The 17,694-nt window shown below is 43.4% G+C and overlaps 2 protein-coding genes and 3 non-coding genes across 6 annotated transcripts; 2 read left to right on the top strand and 3 right to left on the bottom strand.

Annotated features, from left to right (window-relative positions):
* Positions 1 to 183: 183 nt before the first annotated feature.
* Positions 184 to 266, bottom strand: trnal-cag (transfer RNA leucine (anticodon CAG)). The gene has a single exon. It is a non-coding gene; the product is annotated as a tRNA-Leu (tRNA).
* Positions 267 to 1,002: 736 nt separating this feature from the next.
* trnal-cag (transfer RNA leucine (anticodon CAG)) lies at positions 1,003 to 1,085 on the bottom strand. Its single transcript has one exon. It is a non-coding gene; the product is annotated as a tRNA-Leu (tRNA).
* Positions 1,086 to 1,830: 745 nt separating this feature from the next.
* On the bottom strand, positions 1,831 to 1,913 carry trnal-cag (transfer RNA leucine (anticodon CAG)). Its single transcript has one exon. It is a non-coding gene; the product is annotated as a tRNA-Leu (tRNA).
* A 1,951-nt stretch (positions 1,914 to 3,864) lies between these two features.
* On the top strand, positions 3,865 to 14,934 carry LOC118381504 (glycogenin-1-like). Of its 2 annotated transcripts, none has more exons than XM_052488913.1 (7): positions 3,865 to 4,033; positions 5,319 to 5,454; positions 5,576 to 5,750; positions 5,828 to 5,990; positions 6,379 to 6,505; positions 11,948 to 12,173; positions 14,209 to 14,934. In XM_052488913.1, exons 1-7 carry the CDS (start codon positions 4,027 to 4,029, stop codon positions 14,377 to 14,379), a joined length of 1,005 nt encoding a protein of 334 aa, XP_052344873.1. In that variant the 5' UTR covers positions 3,865 to 4,026; the 3' UTR covers positions 14,380 to 14,934. The 2 variants fall into 2 exon arrangements, with proteins under 2 accessions (XP_052344873.1, XP_035624337.2); XM_035768444.2 differs by lacking the exon at positions 14,209 to 14,934 and adding an exon at positions 12,254 to 12,457.
* On the top strand, positions 14,651 to 16,998 carry LOC127913772 (uncharacterized). Its single transcript, XM_052487029.1, has 4 exons — positions 14,651 to 14,689; positions 15,145 to 15,879; positions 15,924 to 16,171; positions 16,492 to 16,998. Exons 1-4 carry the CDS (start codon positions 14,651 to 14,653, stop codon positions 16,619 to 16,621), a joined length of 1,152 nt encoding a protein of 383 aa, XP_052342989.1. The 3' UTR covers positions 16,622 to 16,998.
* Positions 16,999 to 17,694: the final 696 nt, after the last annotated feature.

Below are 17,694 nucleotides of genomic sequence, written 5' to 3'. Positions count from 1 at the left end.
GGGGAGACTGCGACCTGAACACAGCGCCTTAGATCCTGACTGTTAAAAGCTGTTTTTGCAGAATGTTAAAAATACGATAGTTATTCACTGCTCATGTTAACTGGATGTAATTTCCTTTATCTTAAGACATTTATTTGTCAACTGGTTATTGCAAAGCAGTATGACATGCAGGTGTTAAAAGTATGTCAGAAGTGGGATTCGAACCCACGCCTCCAGGGGAGACTGCGACCTGAACGCAGCGCCTTAGACCGCTCGGCCATCCTGACTGATAAAAGCTGGATTTGGTGTCGGGATAAAGCGTACTGCCTTTAAGTAGATAAAGGTTCGGTCTCCTGAGATCACCACAAGGACCAGTAAATGCACAATACTGACTTGCACTTTCAACATCAAATAGTCATTGGTTTTTATCAATTAAAAACTCCTGTCATTGATTTATCTTCAATATGTCCATCAATGGGAAAAGCCTACTAAATCGTCATTGATTGAGCGTTAAAGTGGCCTCAGAATATGGCCATTCTGATATAAATAATAAAATACCTCAGATAAGACCGGAAAAGTGTCTGGAAGTATCAGCAACCATCAGGGTGAGAGTGACAACACGTCCACATGTCAAAATGGAGGGAGTCTTAGCAAATGGCTTAATGGTTCTTTTAACGCAATCGTGTTTTATTTTTTATTTGGGGGGTTAACAAGGGGTCTCACGCTTTTGTTATTTGCCTGTTTGTGGCCCGCCTGTGAAATTCGTGCAATTCTCTTTCAACCTCTAGTCAACTAGCTGTTAAAAATATGTCAGAAGTGGGATTCGAACCCACGCCTCCAGGGGAGACTGCGACCTGAACACAGCGCCTTAGATCCTGACTGTTAAAAGCTGTTTTTGCAGAATGTTAAAAATACGATAGTTATTCACTGCTCATGTTAACTGGATTTAATTTCCTTTATCTTAAGACATTTATTTGTCAACTGGTTATTGCAAAGCAGTATGACATGCAGGTGTTAAAAGTATGTCAGAAGTGGGATTCGAACCCACGCCTCCAGGGGAGACTGCGACCTGAACGCAGCGCCTTAGACCGCTCGGCCATCCTGACTGATTAAAGCTGGATTTGGTGTCGGGATAAAGCGTACTGCCTTTAAGTAGATAAAGGTTCGGTCTCCTGAGATCACCACAAGGACCAGTAAATGCACAATACTGACTTGCACTTTCAACATCAAATAGTCATTGGTTTTTATCAATTAAAAACTCCTGTCATTGATTTATCTTCAATATGTCCATCAATGGGAAAAGCCTACTAAATCGTCATTGATTGAGCGTTAAAGTGGCCTCAGAATATGGCCATTCTGATATAAATAATAAAATACCTCAGATAAGACCGGAAAAGTGTCTGGAAGTATCAGCAACCATCAGGGTGAGAGTGACAACACGTCCACATGTCAAAATGGAGGGAGTCTTAGCAAATGGCTTAATGGTTCTTTTTAACGCAATCGTGTTTTATTTTTTATTTGGGGGGGGGGGGGGTTAACAAGGGGTCTCACGCTTTTGTTATTTGCCTGTTTGTGGCCCGCCTGTGAAATTCGTGCAATTCTCTTTCAACCTCTAGTCAACTAGCTGTTAAAAATATGTCAGAAGTGGGATTCGAACCCACGCCTCCAGGGGAGACTGCGACCTGAACGCAGCGCCTTAGATCCTGACTGTTAAAAGCTGTTTTTGCAGAATGTTAAAAATACGATAGTTATTCACTGCTCATGTTAACTGGATTTAATTTCCTTTATCTTAAGACATTTATTTGTCAACTGGTTATTGCAAAGCAGTATGACATGCAGGTGTTAAAAGTATGTCAGAAGTGGGATTCGAACCCACGCCTCCAGGGGAGACTGCGACCTGAACGCAGCGCCTTAGACCGCTCGGCCATCCTGACTGATTAAAGCTGGATTTGGTGTCGGGATAAAGCGTACTGCCTTTAAGTAGATAAAGGTTCGGTCTCCTGAGATCACCACAAGGACCAGTAAATGCACAATACTGACTTGCACTTTCAACATCAAATAGTCATTGGTTTTTATCAATTAAAAACTCCTGTCATTGATTTATCTTCAATATGTCCATCAATGGGAAAAGCCTACTAAATCGTCATTGATTGAGCGTTAAAGTGGCCTCAGAATATGGCCATTCTGATATAAATAATAAAATACCTCAGATAAGACCGGAAAAGTGTCTGGAAGTATCAGCAACCATCAGGGTGAGAGTGACAACACGTCCACATGTCAAAATGGAGGGAGTCTTAGCAAATGGCTTAATGGTTCTTTTTAACGCAATCGTGTTTTATTTTTTTATTTGGGGGGTTAACAAGGGGTCTCACGCTTTTGTTATTTGCCTGTTTGTGGCCCGCCTGTGAAATTCGTGCAATTCTCTTTCAACCTCTAGTCAACTAGCTGTTAAAAATATGTCAGAAGTGGGATTCGAACCCACGCCTCCAGGGGAGACTGCGACCTGAACGCAGCGCCTTAGATCCTGACTGTTAAAAGCTGTTTTTGCAGAATGTTAAAAATACGATAGTTATTCACTGCTCATGTTAACTGGATGTAATTTCCTTTATCTTAAGACATTTATTTGTCAACTGGTTATTGCAAAACAGTATGACATGCAGGTGTTAAAAGTATGTCAGAAGTGGGATTCGAACCCACGCCTCCAGGGGAGACTGCGACCTGAACGCAGCGCCTTAGATCCTGACTGTTAAAGCTGTTTTTGCAGAATGTTAAAAATAAAGGTTCGATAGTTATTCACTGCTCACTTTAACTGGATGTAATTTTTTATCTTAAGACATTTATTTGTCAACTGGTTATTGCAAAAGCAGTAAATCGTCATTGATTGGTGTTAAAAGTATGTCAGAATATGGCCATTCTGATATAAATAATAAAATACCTCAGATAAGACCGGAAAAGTGTCTGGAAGTATCAGCAACCATCAGGGTGAGAGTGACAACACGTCCACATGTCAAAATGGAGGGAGTCTTAGCAAATGGCTTAATTTTATTCAGGTTCTTTTTAACGCAATCGTGTTTTAAGTTTTTTTTTTTTTATTCAGGGGGGTTAACAAGGGGTCTCACGCTTTTGTTATTTGCCTGTTTGTGGCCCGCCTGTGAAATTCCAATTCTCTTTCAACCTCTAGTCAACTAGCTGTTAAAAATATGTCAGAAGTGGGATTCGAACCCACGCCTCCAGGGGAGACTGCGACCTGAACACAGCGCCTTAGACTGTTAAAAATACGATAGTTATTCACTGCTCATGTTAACTGGATTTAATTTCGCTTAGCATTTATTTGTCCTGGTTAGAAAGCCATGCAGGTGTTAAAAGTATGTCAGGCCATCCTGACCTGAACGCACAAGTTTCTACATGTCCCTTCTCATTCATTCATCTTTATGTGGTCTTGTAATCGGACAAATATTTTTCAAATTAGATCACTGACAGTGTATCGGGTAAAAGTTGAAATTGACATGGGCTAGGCTACTAATAGTTTCCTCTCACTCAGCCAGCTCCAAAGAAAGAGAAATTAATCATTTATCCTGGTTTCGTCAGCCCAGGATGCATATACACCATCTCACCACTAGGATTCGCTAAAGGAACAATGGAACTACTCTTATAAACAATTAGCAAGCTCTTTCTTACCATAAATAATACTGATTGATGTTGATATATGTACCGCTATTTTATATTTCCGTTCTTGTAAACAAGTATGATCATTAGGCTTATCCTTAAGATCAAATATCTATTTAGAAACTATAATAAAACTGAAATAATCACTAAAACTTGCAAAACTTTCGATTCTAAATTGGGTGTGTGTATTTATGTGTGTGTGTATTGTGGTGGGCGTGTGCCCTGTCACGGATCACATGACGCGAATATGGCCTCCTGACTTGATTTCGTCCTCTTTACAGCTGTGTCTTCTAGCTCTATGTTGCCACCGAAAAACTCCCGTTTTTCATCGAATCTAGCACTCCAGACCCTCCGAGCTACGGCCACACTGAATAACTGACCATGGCGGGTAAGACAGCGGACAGTTTGTTAATAAGGATGACAGGAGTAACCTATAACCATTAAAGTGTTGCTATATCATTTTATGTTTTACCATATTGTGGTTTGAAGCTATAGCCGAATCACACGAAAATTGCATTGGCTTTGCGTTGCCATCTTTCAGCAACAATGTGATTGTATATGGTTTGATGCATGCGCATATTTATATATAGATTCTAGTTTTATGTCGCGATGTCGTTAAAGTAACATCCGCGTAGGCAACAATTATGATGACTTAAACTGAAAGTACACCGTATGCTTGTTGTGTTTACGGTCCTGCAGTGTCTGTGCCTACGTGCGGCTCGGCCATTGCTGAATTCCCTCTCTCTTCCATCCCGAAGTGTGCACTTGTTTACTCTCTGCGTAGGGATATATCAAACACGCACTTTCGCTATATGCTCATGTAATTCTACAATATTTACCCGAGAGATCACACGCGTTTAAAAAAAAAATCCTCATCACTCGTTTTTAAACACGACTCGTTTCTTGTCTCTGTGGTCAATCTCACAAGTGGAATCGGCTCGTGCATTACAGCCTATGACATTATCACCACAAGTTGACAGTTATAGTACAGTGTGTAAACTATAGGGCTATTCTATGGTAGGGACGGGTAGAGGGTCAGCTATAGGGGCTAGTCTATGGTAGGGGGTCAGCTATAGGGCTAGTCTGTGGTAGGGACGGGTAGAGGGTCAGCTATAGGGGCTAGTCTATGGTAGGGGGTCAGCTATAGGGCTAGTCTATGGTAGGGACGGGTAGAGGGTCAGCTATAGGGCTAGTCTATGGTAGGGATGGGTAGAGGGTCAGCTACAGGGCTAGTCTATGGCTAGTCTATGGTAGGGAGTGGTAGAGGGTCAGCTACAGGGCTAGTCTATGGTAGGGATGGGTAGAGGGTCAGCTATAGGGCTAGTCTATGGTAGGGACGGGTAGAGGGTCAGCTATAGGGCTAGTCTATGGTAGGGACGGGTACAGGGTCAGCTATAGGGCTAGTCTATGGTAGGGACGGGTACAGGGTCAGCTATAGGGCTAGTCTATGGTAGGGACGGGTACAGGGTCAGCTATAGGGCTAGTCTATGGTAGGGACGGGTACAGGGTCAGCTATTGGGCTAGTCTATGGTAGGGACGGGTAGAGGGTCTATGGGTACCCTAGCTGAAGTACCGATATAAGCCTTGTAGAGAGGGTCCAGGTGCCAGACAGAAGCTGTTCTCTCTTTTTGTTCCAGTGTTATTTACAAATAACTGTGTGTGTGTGTGATTAGACCAAGCATATGTGACTCTGGCCACAAATGACAACTATGCCAAAGGAGCGATGGTTCTGGGGAGGTCGCTACGCAACCATAACACAACCAAACAACTGGTGGTTCTGATTGGACCTCACGTAGCAGAGCCCTGCAGGTAACACATACACATGCTCGCACTCATATACACACACACACAACCCATGATCTCTGTTAGTTTTGTATTGTCCACACCTGAGCAGGTAACACACAACTCAAACTGTGTGTGTGTGTTGCAGGGCCATGCTGAGTAGCATCTATGACGAGGTGTGTGTGGTGGATATCTTGGACTCTGGTGACACGGCCCACCTGGCCCTGATGAAGAGACCAGACCTCGGAGTGACCTTCACCAAGCTGCACTGCTGGACACTCACACACTACACCAAGTGTGTGTTTATGGATGCAGACACACTGGTGAGCGCACTCACTCCTTACTCAGTACAAATTACAGCAAGTCTGTATTCAGGGCTCAATAGTGTGTGTGTACGCAGGTGTTGTCCAACATCGATGAGCTGTTTGAGAGGGAGGAGTTATCTGCTGCGCCTGATCCGGGTTGGCCAGATTGTTTCAACTCGGGCGTGTTCGTCTTTAAACCGTCCAATGAAACATACCGCAGCCTTATGACACACTGCACTGAGAACGGCAGCTTTGACGGTGAGTTCTGTATTATTATTATTATTATTATTATCCCATTGAGATGTGAATATGTTTTATCCATGTGAGTCCCATTGAGGTGTGAATGTGTTTTTGATGGAAGCCCTGGCCAAGAGCAAGCAGCTGCAGTACAATATTAAATATATGGTACAAAGAGTGTGAGTCCGGGGTGGTGCAATAAACGATCTATCTCCTATGGACTTTCCTTAAACTCTGCTGCAAACAAGCTCCTATAGATCCTAAAATAACTCATGTTCTCGTCTAACCTCTCCCCCTCCCCACTCTTTCTCCCCCTCTCTCTCACTCCCCTTTTCTCTCTCTCCCTCTTCTCTCCCACCCCCTCGCTCTCTCTCCCTCTCGCTCCCCCTCTCGCTCTCTCTCTCTCTAGGTGGTGACCAAGGAGTTCTGAACAGTTTCTTCAATACCTGGTCAACAGCAGACATTTCCAAACACCTGCCTTTTATCTACAACCTCAGCAGCATCGCTATATACACCTATCTACCAGCCTTCAAACAGTAGGTACACACACACACACACACACACACACACAACACACACACACACACACACACACAAACTCCAATGTTGTCACAGTAGAAGTTATTTCATACATCACACTTTAGCTTCAAATCTCTGGCTTCCTGCCCTCGTGTGTGTGTGTGTCGGCGAGAGTGAGAGCATCAGGAGAGGGAGAAGAGTGAGTGAGCTAGAGCATAAGGGAGAAAAGTGAGAGTGAGTGAGCGAGCATCAGGAGAGGGAGCATGAGGGAGAAAAGTGAGTGTGCTTGTTTTGGTGTTATTAAGCCAAGCCAAGGTCAGTTGAAAGGGTGTGTGGTGTTGAGTTTCACGAGGAGTGGCTCAGGCCTGCCCTCAAATAACACACACTGGTACTGCAGATACAGGTCATATACACACACTCTCTCCTAGTTAACCGCACACACATTAGGATGGCTGAGAGGCTTCTGTTTTATTGGCTCTTAACCAACCGTGCTGTTTTGTTTTTTCACATTGTTTGTAAATTTATTTTGTACATCATTTTGCTAGTACTGTCTCTTATGACTGAAAAAAAGATTCTGGACATCAGAACCGCGATTTCATCATTCATCATTCGCAGGAGAAAGAAACAGATTTAGTGGAAAGAGATCGGGGTGCCTTGTGACGATCAGGCGACGAGTGGCTAATCTGACCTTGCCATTCGTACTGTTAGCCAACGTTCAATCGCTGGAAAATAAATGGGACTAACTGAAAGCACGTACACCCTACCAACGGGACATTAAAACCTGTAATATCTCATGTTTCAGTGAGTTGTGGCTGAACGACGATATTAATAACATACAGCTGGGGGTTATACAGTGAGGGGGAAAAAGCATTTGATCCCCTGCTGATTTTGTACGTTTGCCCACTGACAAAGAAATAATCTGTCTAATTTTAATGGTAGGTTTATTTGAACAGTGAGAGACAGAATAACAACAAAAACGCATGTAAAAATGTTATAAATTGATTTGCATATTAATGAGGGAAATATGTTTTTGACCCTTCTGCAGAACATGACTTAGTACTTGGTGGCAAAACCCTTGTTGGCAATCAGAGGTCAGACGTTTATTGTAGTTGGCCACCAGGTTTGTACACCTCGCAGGAGGGATTTTGTCCCACTCCTCTTTGCAGATCTTCTCCAAGTCATTAAGGTTTCGAAGCTGACATTTGGCAACTCGAACCTTCAGCTCCCTCCACAGATTTTCTATGGGATTAAGGTCTGGTGACTGGCTAGGCCACTCCAGGACCTTGATGTGCTTCTTCTTGAGCCACTCCTTTGTTGCCTTGGCTGTGTGTTTTGGGTCATTGTCATGCTGGAATACCCATCCATGACCCAGTTTCAATGCCCTGGCTGGGGAAGGAGGTTCTCACCCAAGATTTGACTGTACATGGCCCCGTCCATCGTCCCTTTGATGCGGTGAAGTTGTTTCCACCTCCATGTTTGACGGTGGGGATGGTGTTCTTGGGGTCATAGGCAGCACTCCTCCTCCTCCAAACACGTTGAGTTGATGCCAAAGAGCTCCATTTTGGTCTCATCTGACCACAACACTTTCACCCAGTTCTCCTCTGAATCATTCAATGTTCATTGGCAAACTTCAGACGGGCATGTATATGTGCTTTCTTGAGCAGGGGAACCTTGCGGGCGCTGCTGGATTTCAGTCCTTCACGGCATAGTGTGTTACCAATTGTTTTCTTGGTGACTATGGTTCCCAGCTGCTTTGAGATTATTGACAAGTTCCTCCTGTGTAGTTCTGGGCTGATTCCTCACCGTTCTCATGATCCTTGCAACTCCACAAGGTGAGATCTTGCATGGAGCCCCAGGCCCGAGGGAGATTGACAGTTCTTTTGTGTTTCTTCCATTTGCGAATAATCGCACCAACTGTCACCTTCTCACCAAGCTGCTTGGCGATGGTCTTGTAGCCCATTCCAGCCTTGTGTCGGTCTACAATCTTGTCCCTGACTTCCTTGGAGAGCTTTTTGGTGTTGGCCACAGTGGACAGTTTGGAATCTGAGTGATTGATTGCTTCTGTGGAGAGGTGTCTTTTATACAGGAAACAAGCTGAGATTAGGAGCCTATGTATATTTGTAAACAATAGCTGGTGCACGATATCTACGGAAGTATTGAGGTTTTGCTCGCCTGAGGTAGAGTATCTCATGATAAGCTGTAGACCACTCCGTCTACCTAGAGTTATTTTTGTAGCTGTCTACATACCACCACAGACCGATGCTGGCTGTAAAACCGCACACAATGAGCTATATATGGCCATAAGCGAACAGGAAAATGCTCATCCAGAGGTGGTGCTCCTAGTGGCCGGGGACTTTAATGCAGGGAAACTTAAATAAGTTTTTACCTAATTTCTATCAGCATGTTAAATGTGCAACCAGAGGGGGGGAGGGATTCAAGACCACCTTTACTCCACACACAGAGACTTGTACAAAGCTTTCCCTCCCCTCCATTTGGTAAATCTGACCATAATTCTAGCCTCCTGATTCCTGCTTACAAGCAAAAATTAAAGCTGTATAAATAACTTTTTACTCAGCCCACCACACTGAATACTCCAGGTTAGACTACTTTTTCATGTCCAATGCACAGGCTTAAGGATTGTATGATTGGGCAGGGCGATTTATCAGATCATAATGGTGTTTACCTTACTCTACCTACACCTTGATAGCAAACCAAGAAACACTATATGGAGACTTAATACAAGCATGCTGAATGATCCAGCATCCAAGGAATCAATAAAGACAGAATTGAACATCTATCTGGAGAATAATGATGGGGAAGTATCTCCTGCTATATTGTGGGATGCAGCTAAGGCGGTTATTAGAGGAAAGATCATAGCCTCATCTCTCAAGAAGAAGATTTAAAGCACAGAAACTACTGACAATACAGGAAACATTAAGAAACTTGGAACGATGTCCTGGTCAATACAAAGACCCTCTTTATATTACAAGAGATTCAAAGGGTAAAACAGGAAATTGACCAGATTTATAGAGAAGTAGAGAAAAAGCTCAGGTTCCTGAAACAACAATATTATGAAGCAGGCTCAAAGGCAACCAAATTACTAGCATGGAGACTCCGGAAACAACAAGCACAGAATACCATTTTCAACATAAAACAACCCAAAACAAAGAAGATTGCATGCAAATTGGATGAAATACAGAATTTAATTTGAATCTTATTACACATCTGTACAAGCAACCAGAGAAGGCAGATGCACAGACAATAGAGCACTTTTTGAACTCACTCAATCTCCCCTCAATTGGGACAGAGTAAAATAATAGACTAACTTCAGAAATATCCACCGAAGAAATGAATAAAGCAATATCTCAACTAAAAGTAAACAAGTCTCCAGGCACTGGAGAGAGGCCATCATATCTGTAATCCCAAAAGAGGGTAAAGGTAAGAAGGAATGCAGTTCATATAGACCTATCGCAATTCTTAACACGGATTATAAACTATATGCATCAACAATAGCCAAAAGAATGGAGGGCATAATCCCAGAATTGATTGATGGGGTTCAAACTGGTTTCATACAAAATAGGCAGACACAGGACAATATAAGGAAAACACTACATGTCAGGGACCACATTACTCAGAATAAGACAAGTGCAATATTAATCAGAAAAAGCATTTGATTCAGTGAGATGGGATTACCTATTCCAAGTTATGGAAAGATTTGTTTTCAACAAAGAAGTGATACAGTGCATCAAAACACTGTACTCGTGTCCGACCGCTAGAATAAAGATAAATGGACATTAGACACGAACAATAAAATTAGAGCAAGGGCAAGACGAGGCTGTAATCTTTCACCCACGCTCTTCTCCTTGTACCTCGAACCATTAGCACAGGCAATAAGACTGGACCCAACCTTAAGAGGGAATAACAATAAGAGGCAGTAAACATAAGATATGCATGTATGCTGATGACGTTCTGTTATTCCTTAAAGACCCAGGCTCAAGTGTACCTGGATTGATGGATGTTTTACAAACATTTGGAAATTATTCAGGGTATGTGCTTAACGTACACAAGACCCAAGCCCTAGTATATAATTATACACCACAGGAAGAGCTGAGGAGTAGGTATGACTTCACCTGGACCTCTTCATCCATTAAATATCTTGGAGTATATCAACCAGAAGATACACCCAAACTTTATGACATCATGGGAAAATCTAAAGAAATCAGCCAAGACTTCAGAAAAACAATTGTAGACCTCCACAAGTCTGGTTCATTCTTGGGAGCAATTTCCAAACGCCTGAAGGTACCACGTTCATCTGTAGAAACAATAGTACGCAAGTATAAACACCATGGGACCACGCAGCTGTCATACCGTCTCAGGAAGGAGACGCGTTCTGTCTTCTAGAGATGAATGTACTTTGGTGCAAAAAGTGCAAATCAATCCCAGAGCAACAGCAAATAACCTAGTGAAGATGCTGGAGTAAACAAACGGGTACAAAAGTATCAATATCCGCAATAAAATGAGTCCAATATCGACATAACCTGAAAGGCTTCTCAGCAAAGAAGAAGCCACTTTTCCAAAACCGCCATAAAAATACCAGACTATGGTTTGCAACTGCACATGGGGACAAAGATTGTACTTTTTGGACAAATGCCCTCTGGTCTGATGAAGCAAAAATATAACTATTTAGCCATAATGACCATCGTTATGTTTGGATGAAAAGGGGGGGGAGCTTTCAAGCCAAAGAACACCATCCCAACACCATCCCAACTGAAGCACAAGTTTGGCAGCATCATGTTGTGGGGGTGCTTTGCTGCAGGAGGGACTGGTGCACTTGACAAAATAGATGGCATCATGAAAGAGGAAAATTATGTAGATATATTGAAGCAACATCTCAAGACATCCGTCAGGAAGTTAAAGCTTGGTCGCAAATGGTCTTCCAAATGGACAATGACCCCTAGCATACTTCCGAAGTTGTGGCAAAATGGCTTAAAAGACAACAAAGTCAAGGTACTGGAGTGGCCATCACAAAGCCCTGACCTCAATCCTATAGACAATTTGTAGGCAGAACTGAAAAAGTGTGTGTGAGCAAGGAGGCCTACAAACCTGACTCCGTTACACCAGCTCTGTCAGGAGGAATGGGCCAAAATTCAACCAACTTATTGTGGGAAGCTTATGGAAGGCTACCTTAAACGTTTGACCCAAGTTAAACGATTGAAAGGCAATGCTACACTCAATTAGTATTTGGTATGTAAACTTCTGACCCACTGGGAATGGGATGAAAGAAATAAAAGCTGACATGATTCATTCGCTCTACTATTATTGTGACATTTCACATTAAAATAAAGTGGTTATCCTAACTGACCGAAGACAGGGAATTTTTACAGTCTACGACTGTTGTATTCAGCGCATGTGACAAATAACATGTGATTTGATTTACAACCTCTGGTGTGTGTTTGTAGGTACGGTCATGAGGCTAAGGTGGTCCACTTCCTGGGGAAGGTGAAGCCATGGAACTACTCCTATGACACTCAGACTGGGAAGGTCAAAGGTCACACCCTCACACCTGGCTCGGGTGACCTGCACCCTGACTTCCTGGTTCAGTGGTGGAACCTCTACTCCTCTGGGGTCCTACCTGCTCTCAGAGACTCATATGGAGACACACTGTTCTGCTCCGGCTGCACTGAGGTACTGCGTGTGTGTGTGTCTCCTTATAGCGTGTGAACGTAAGATCTCCAGTACTGACAATCGTTTCTGAATCTTGACAGATGTATAACAAGACCTAAGAGAGATGTTCGGTGCTTTCGGGAAAGTATTCACACAGCTTAACTTTTTCCACATTTTGTTGTTACAACCTGAATTTAAAATAGATTATTTTGAGATTGTCACTGGTCTACACACAATACCCCATAATATCAAAGTGGAATTATGTTTTTAGAATTTTTTTAATAAATGAATTAAAAATGAAAAAATGTATTGAGTCAAAGTATTCAACACCTTTGTTAATGGCCTAAATAAGTTCAAGAGTACAAATGTGCTTAATATGCCACATAATAAGTTGCATTGACTGCATTGTAACGTCAAGCAGTGAATTACAAACACAGATTCAACCACAAATAACAGGGATGCCTTCCATTGCCTCGCGAAGAAGGGCACCTCATTGAATATCCATTTGAGCATAGTGAAGTTATTAATTACAATTTGGCTGGTGTATCAATACACCCAGTCACTACAAAGATGCAGGTGTCCTAACTAACTCAGTTGCCAGAGAGGAAGGAAACTACTCAGGGATTTCACCATGAGGCGAGTGGGGACTTTAACACATTTCAAGTGTAATGGCTGTGATAGGAGGAAACTGAGGATGGATCAATAACATTGTAGTTACTCCACAAGGAAGGAAGCCTGTACAGAATAAAACATATTCCAAAACATGTATCCTGTTTTCAATAAGGCAATAAAGTAAAACTGCGGTGAAGGAATGAACTTAGTCCTGAATACAAAGTGTTATGTTTGGGGGGAAATCCAACACATCACTGAGTACCACTCTTCATATTTTCAAGCATGGTAGTGGCTGCATCATGTTATGGGTATGCTTGTCATCAGCAAGGACTAGGGTTTTTTTTTTTAGGATAATAAGACGATTAATAAATCTAAGCACAGGAAAAGTCCATAAGGAGAAACCTGGTTGTCTGCTTGGGATACAAATTCACCTTTTGAGCAGGACAATAACCTAAAACACAAGGTCAAATATACACTGGAGTTGCTTACCAAGATAACATTGTATTTTCCTGAGTGGCCTAGTTATACAGTTTTGACTTAAATTGGCTTGAAAATCAATGGCAAGACTTGAAAATGGATGTCTAGCAATGATCAACAACCACCTTGACAGAGCATAAAAAATAAAAGAATGTACAATCAAGGTGTGCAAAACACTTAGACTTACCCAGAAAGACTCACAACTGTAATCACTACCGAAGGTGATTCTAACATAACACTCAGGGGTGTAAAAAAAATAAAAAAAATAATATTGATTTAATTTTGCCATTACTGGGTATGGTGTGTAGATGGGTGAGAGATACAAATCTATTTAATCAATTTTGAATTCGGGCTGTAACACAACCAAATGTGCATTAAGGCAAGTGCTATGAATACTTTAAGGCACTGTGTGTGTTTTGTCAGGACTGTTGAAGGACAGTTTGTATGTGAGTACAGTGTAATCGTAAAGAAGTTTAAGTACAGTATTTGCTGGTTTCAGTCGCTGATGGTTGTGTGTGTGTTGACCCTCTGTAGTGGCAAGTCATTGACATGGTAACCTCTCTCCCTGTCTCTCATGGATACTTTAAACAGGTAATTGAAGGGCATGTCTCAAATGGCACCATATACCCTATGTAGTGCAATAATAATATTGCAGTAGGGTGATGTAGTCACTGATGTAGTGCTATACTTCTGACACCCTAGTTCAACTCTAGAAACCCGGCCGGTTGTGCTTATTGGCGTTGCCACGGTAACAGGAAGAAGCTGATTGGCTTTTCACTCCCACTGACCCCGGCCCCTGCCCTGAGTTCTGTTTCTCTGTAGAGGAAGCTGCTGATTGGTCGATGCTTTGGGTTGAGGGGAAATGCCTCATGGCTGTCACCCTTGTATTTGTATTAGTGAGTATTTCTCCATGTCTCAGAATGCTCATCTTGTTTGCCTGCCCTGTCTCTCCCTCCACCTCCTATAGGAGGAGGTCTGTGACAGTGTGGTTGAGATCATCCTCCCCCCGCCTCCCCCTCAGGCGCCCCAGGTGTCCAGTGAGGAGAGGAGGCAGCGATGGGAGGCGGGCCAGGCAGACTACATGGGAGCCGACTCCTTCGAAAGCATCCAGAGGAAACTAGACTGCTTCCTCAAGTAGAGGGCCAGAGGGATGACGGACGGAGAGGGCATCCATTGGCAGGCCTGAGATGCGTCAGTCAGGGCGGGGCTCAACTGGCATTCGACCAATCAGAAGAGAAAGCGGTAGAGCATGACGTATTGAAAAGTCACATCCTGGGCCTCTCTCTCTCTCTCTCTCTCTGTTTTTCTCTCTGTGTGTGTGTTCGTGCTTCTGTGTGTGGCCTGGTTCTGCAGAAAAAACCCCTGCAGAGACTGGTCCATTCAGTGTTTGAACACCAGTTTACTACACTATGCAGCCCCCATACCACCACCTCAGTGCAAAAGCCTTGGTCAGTAAGTAATGACTCAGTAATAACCTCACTGTGACTCTGCCTCACCAAGTCCCATCCAGACCCCATGACTCTAACAGCTCTAACCCAGTTACTCAGTCAAACATGATAATGACGGGCAGTCGTGCTTTTACTCTTTAAAGTATTCAGAGATGGGTCGGTATGAAGTATTTCCCTCTATAAAATGGAAGAACTGTTATTTTGTTTATTAAAGTTTGCATCCCAGTGGTTATTTCTGCTCTCCATATGCGTGTTGTGCATGGTTATTGCTTTATATTAGGATTATTGTGACGGAAGCCTGTTTCTAAAGTGGAAAACCCACTGTAGTGCTTGTCATTTCGCCATTTCCTGTTTGATGTCATCATTTCCTGTTGGGTTTCCTCACGTCCTGTGTAGTCTGACCAGTTGCCTTACCACTGTCAAAGACTCCTATTACACAACTAGGCCTATTCTAGTTGTCGCCGTTCTCTGTTTACAGAAAACACTTCTCTGCTGCTGCCAAACCCCACCCCCTTCACATCTACTCCATTCAGACCTACCTCTACGCTCCTCCAGGTCCACTCAACCCCCCTACAGACTTACCTCTACGCTCCTCCAGCTCCACTCAACCCCCTACAGACTTACCTCTACGCTCCACTCAACCCCCCTACAGACTTACCTCTACGCCCCTCCAGCTCCACTCAACCCCCCCTACAGACTTACCTCTACACGCCTCCAGCTCCACTCAATCCTCCCTACAGACTTACCTCTACGCTCCTCCAGCTCCACTCAACCCCCCTACAGACTTACCTCGACGCTGCACTCAACCCCCCCCTACAGACTTACCTCTACGCTCCTCCAGCTCCATTCAACCCCCCTACAGACTTTCCTCTACGCTCCTCCAGCTCCACTCAACCCCCCCTACAGACTTACCTCCACACTCCACTCTACTCCATTCAACCCCCCTACAGACTTACCTCTACGCTCCACTCTACTCAACCCTCCTACAGACTTATCTCTATGCTCCACTCTACTCAACCCTCCTACAGACTTACCTCTACACTCTACTCTACTCAACCCTCCTACAGACTTACCTCTACGCTCCACTCTACTCAACCCTCCTACAGACTTACCTCTACGCTCCACTCTACTCAACCCTCCTACAGACTTACCTCTACACTCTACTCTACTCAACCCCCCTACAGACTTACCTCCACGCTCCACTCTACTCCATTCAACCCTCCTACAGACTTACCTCTACGCTCCACTCTACTCCATTCAACCCCCCTACAGACTTACCTCTACGCTCCACTCTACTCAACCCCCCCCCCTACAGACTTACCTCTACGCTCCTCTCAACCCTTGTACAGACTTACCTCCACGCTCCACTCTACTCCATTCAACCCTCCTACAGACTTACCTCTACGCTCCACTCTACTCAACCCTCCTACAGACTTATCTCTATGCTCCACTCTACTCCATTCAACTCTCCTACAGACTTACCTCTACGCTCCACTCTACTCAACCCTCCTACAGACTTACCTCTACACTCTACTCTACTCAACCCCCTACAGACTTACCTCTACGCTCCACTCTACTCCATTCAACCCCCTACAGACTTACCTCCACGCTCCACTCTACTCCATTCAACCCTCCTACAGACTTACCTCTACGCTCCTCTCTACTCAACCCCCCTACAGACTTACCTCTACGCTCCTCTCAACCCTTGTACAGACTTACCTCTACGCTCCACTCTACTCAACCCTCCTACAGACTTATCTCTATGCTCCACTCTACTCCATTCAACTCTCCTACAGACTTACCTCTACACTCCACTCTACTCTCAACTTGACACCCCCCATCTCCAACTCACCCCTCCTACAGCCCTACCTTGTCGACCCCCCCCACACCACCCTCCAACATCAACACCCTGATGTCTCTTCCTCTCCCTGAAGTGTGTACCTTCATCCCACCTTGTGGATTTAAAAGGAATGGACTGGTATGAAGAAAATCATGTCAGATATTATTTTGACATGGTGAAAACTCAAGTCTATGATTAATCCAATGCTTTCACATCCATGAAGGGGACTGAGTGAGCAGGTCAATTTCACACGGGGGCATAAGGCCAGTAGGGAATCCTAACACACACAGCCTAAAATGATATAGTAAGTAATGGGACGTTGTAGTTTTGTGGTCCCTCTTAATACACCCACAAACGGCTCTATAGAGAAGTTTCCAAACACTGTGAAACCTTGTGTTCTGAACACAACCCGGTAGTTCTCACTGTTTCTGTTTTCTGTAGACACCTAATAAAGGACTGTTGAAGTCTCCAGCTGTCTGTTATTCTAGTTATGTGGCTGCTATTAGTACTACTGAACTGTGTGTGTGATTGTCTGGGTATGTGCGTGCGTGCTCAATGATGGTATTGAAATCATAACAAAAGGGTCTGATGTTAGGTGTGCTCTGTTTCAGACCTGGGATAAATATATTTTTTAACTCCTTTGAGGAAAGTAAAAATCTTTCCGGGTGAACAAATAGCTACTTTGGAGGTGACTACAACTATTGGAATACAGTTTCCAAAAACAGACTACTTCTTAAACCCAAATACAGACCTCAAAGTTACTATGTTTCCAAACTATGAGTACCTACTTGTGTTAACTATTTGAATATGGATCTGAGAAAGCAACTTTTTTTTTTCTCTTTTTTTACAAATATTTTAATACTTACCTCAGGAAGTGAGTACTTTTTTTAAACTATTGGATTGGCAGCCTTCAACTAATGGCAGGGCTGTATCTGGAACTGCATGCTGAAGATATGAATAGAGCAGACGCACACTCCTGTACTATTCCAATCTATCCGACAGGATATTGGATCTACACAATACATTTCTGTCGGAAACCTTTAGTAAATGTTAATTCTCCTGAATGTCCATTGCCACAGGTATACATAATCAAGTCTAACCAATTACATTTTGTACAGATACGTATAAATGAATTGTGACGCTCAACTACTGTATGACTCTTTAA

The sequence above is a fragment of the Oncorhynchus keta genome, chromosome 30 (assembly GCF_023373465.1).
Source record: "Oncorhynchus keta strain PuntledgeMale-10-30-2019 chromosome 30, Oket_V2, whole genome shotgun sequence".
In the NCBI taxonomy this organism is placed as follows: Eukaryota; Metazoa; Chordata; class Actinopteri; order Salmoniformes; family Salmonidae; genus Oncorhynchus; species Oncorhynchus keta.
The sequence above is the reverse complement of the archived record's forward strand: the minus strand, read 5'-3'. Positions and strand labels throughout refer to the sequence as shown.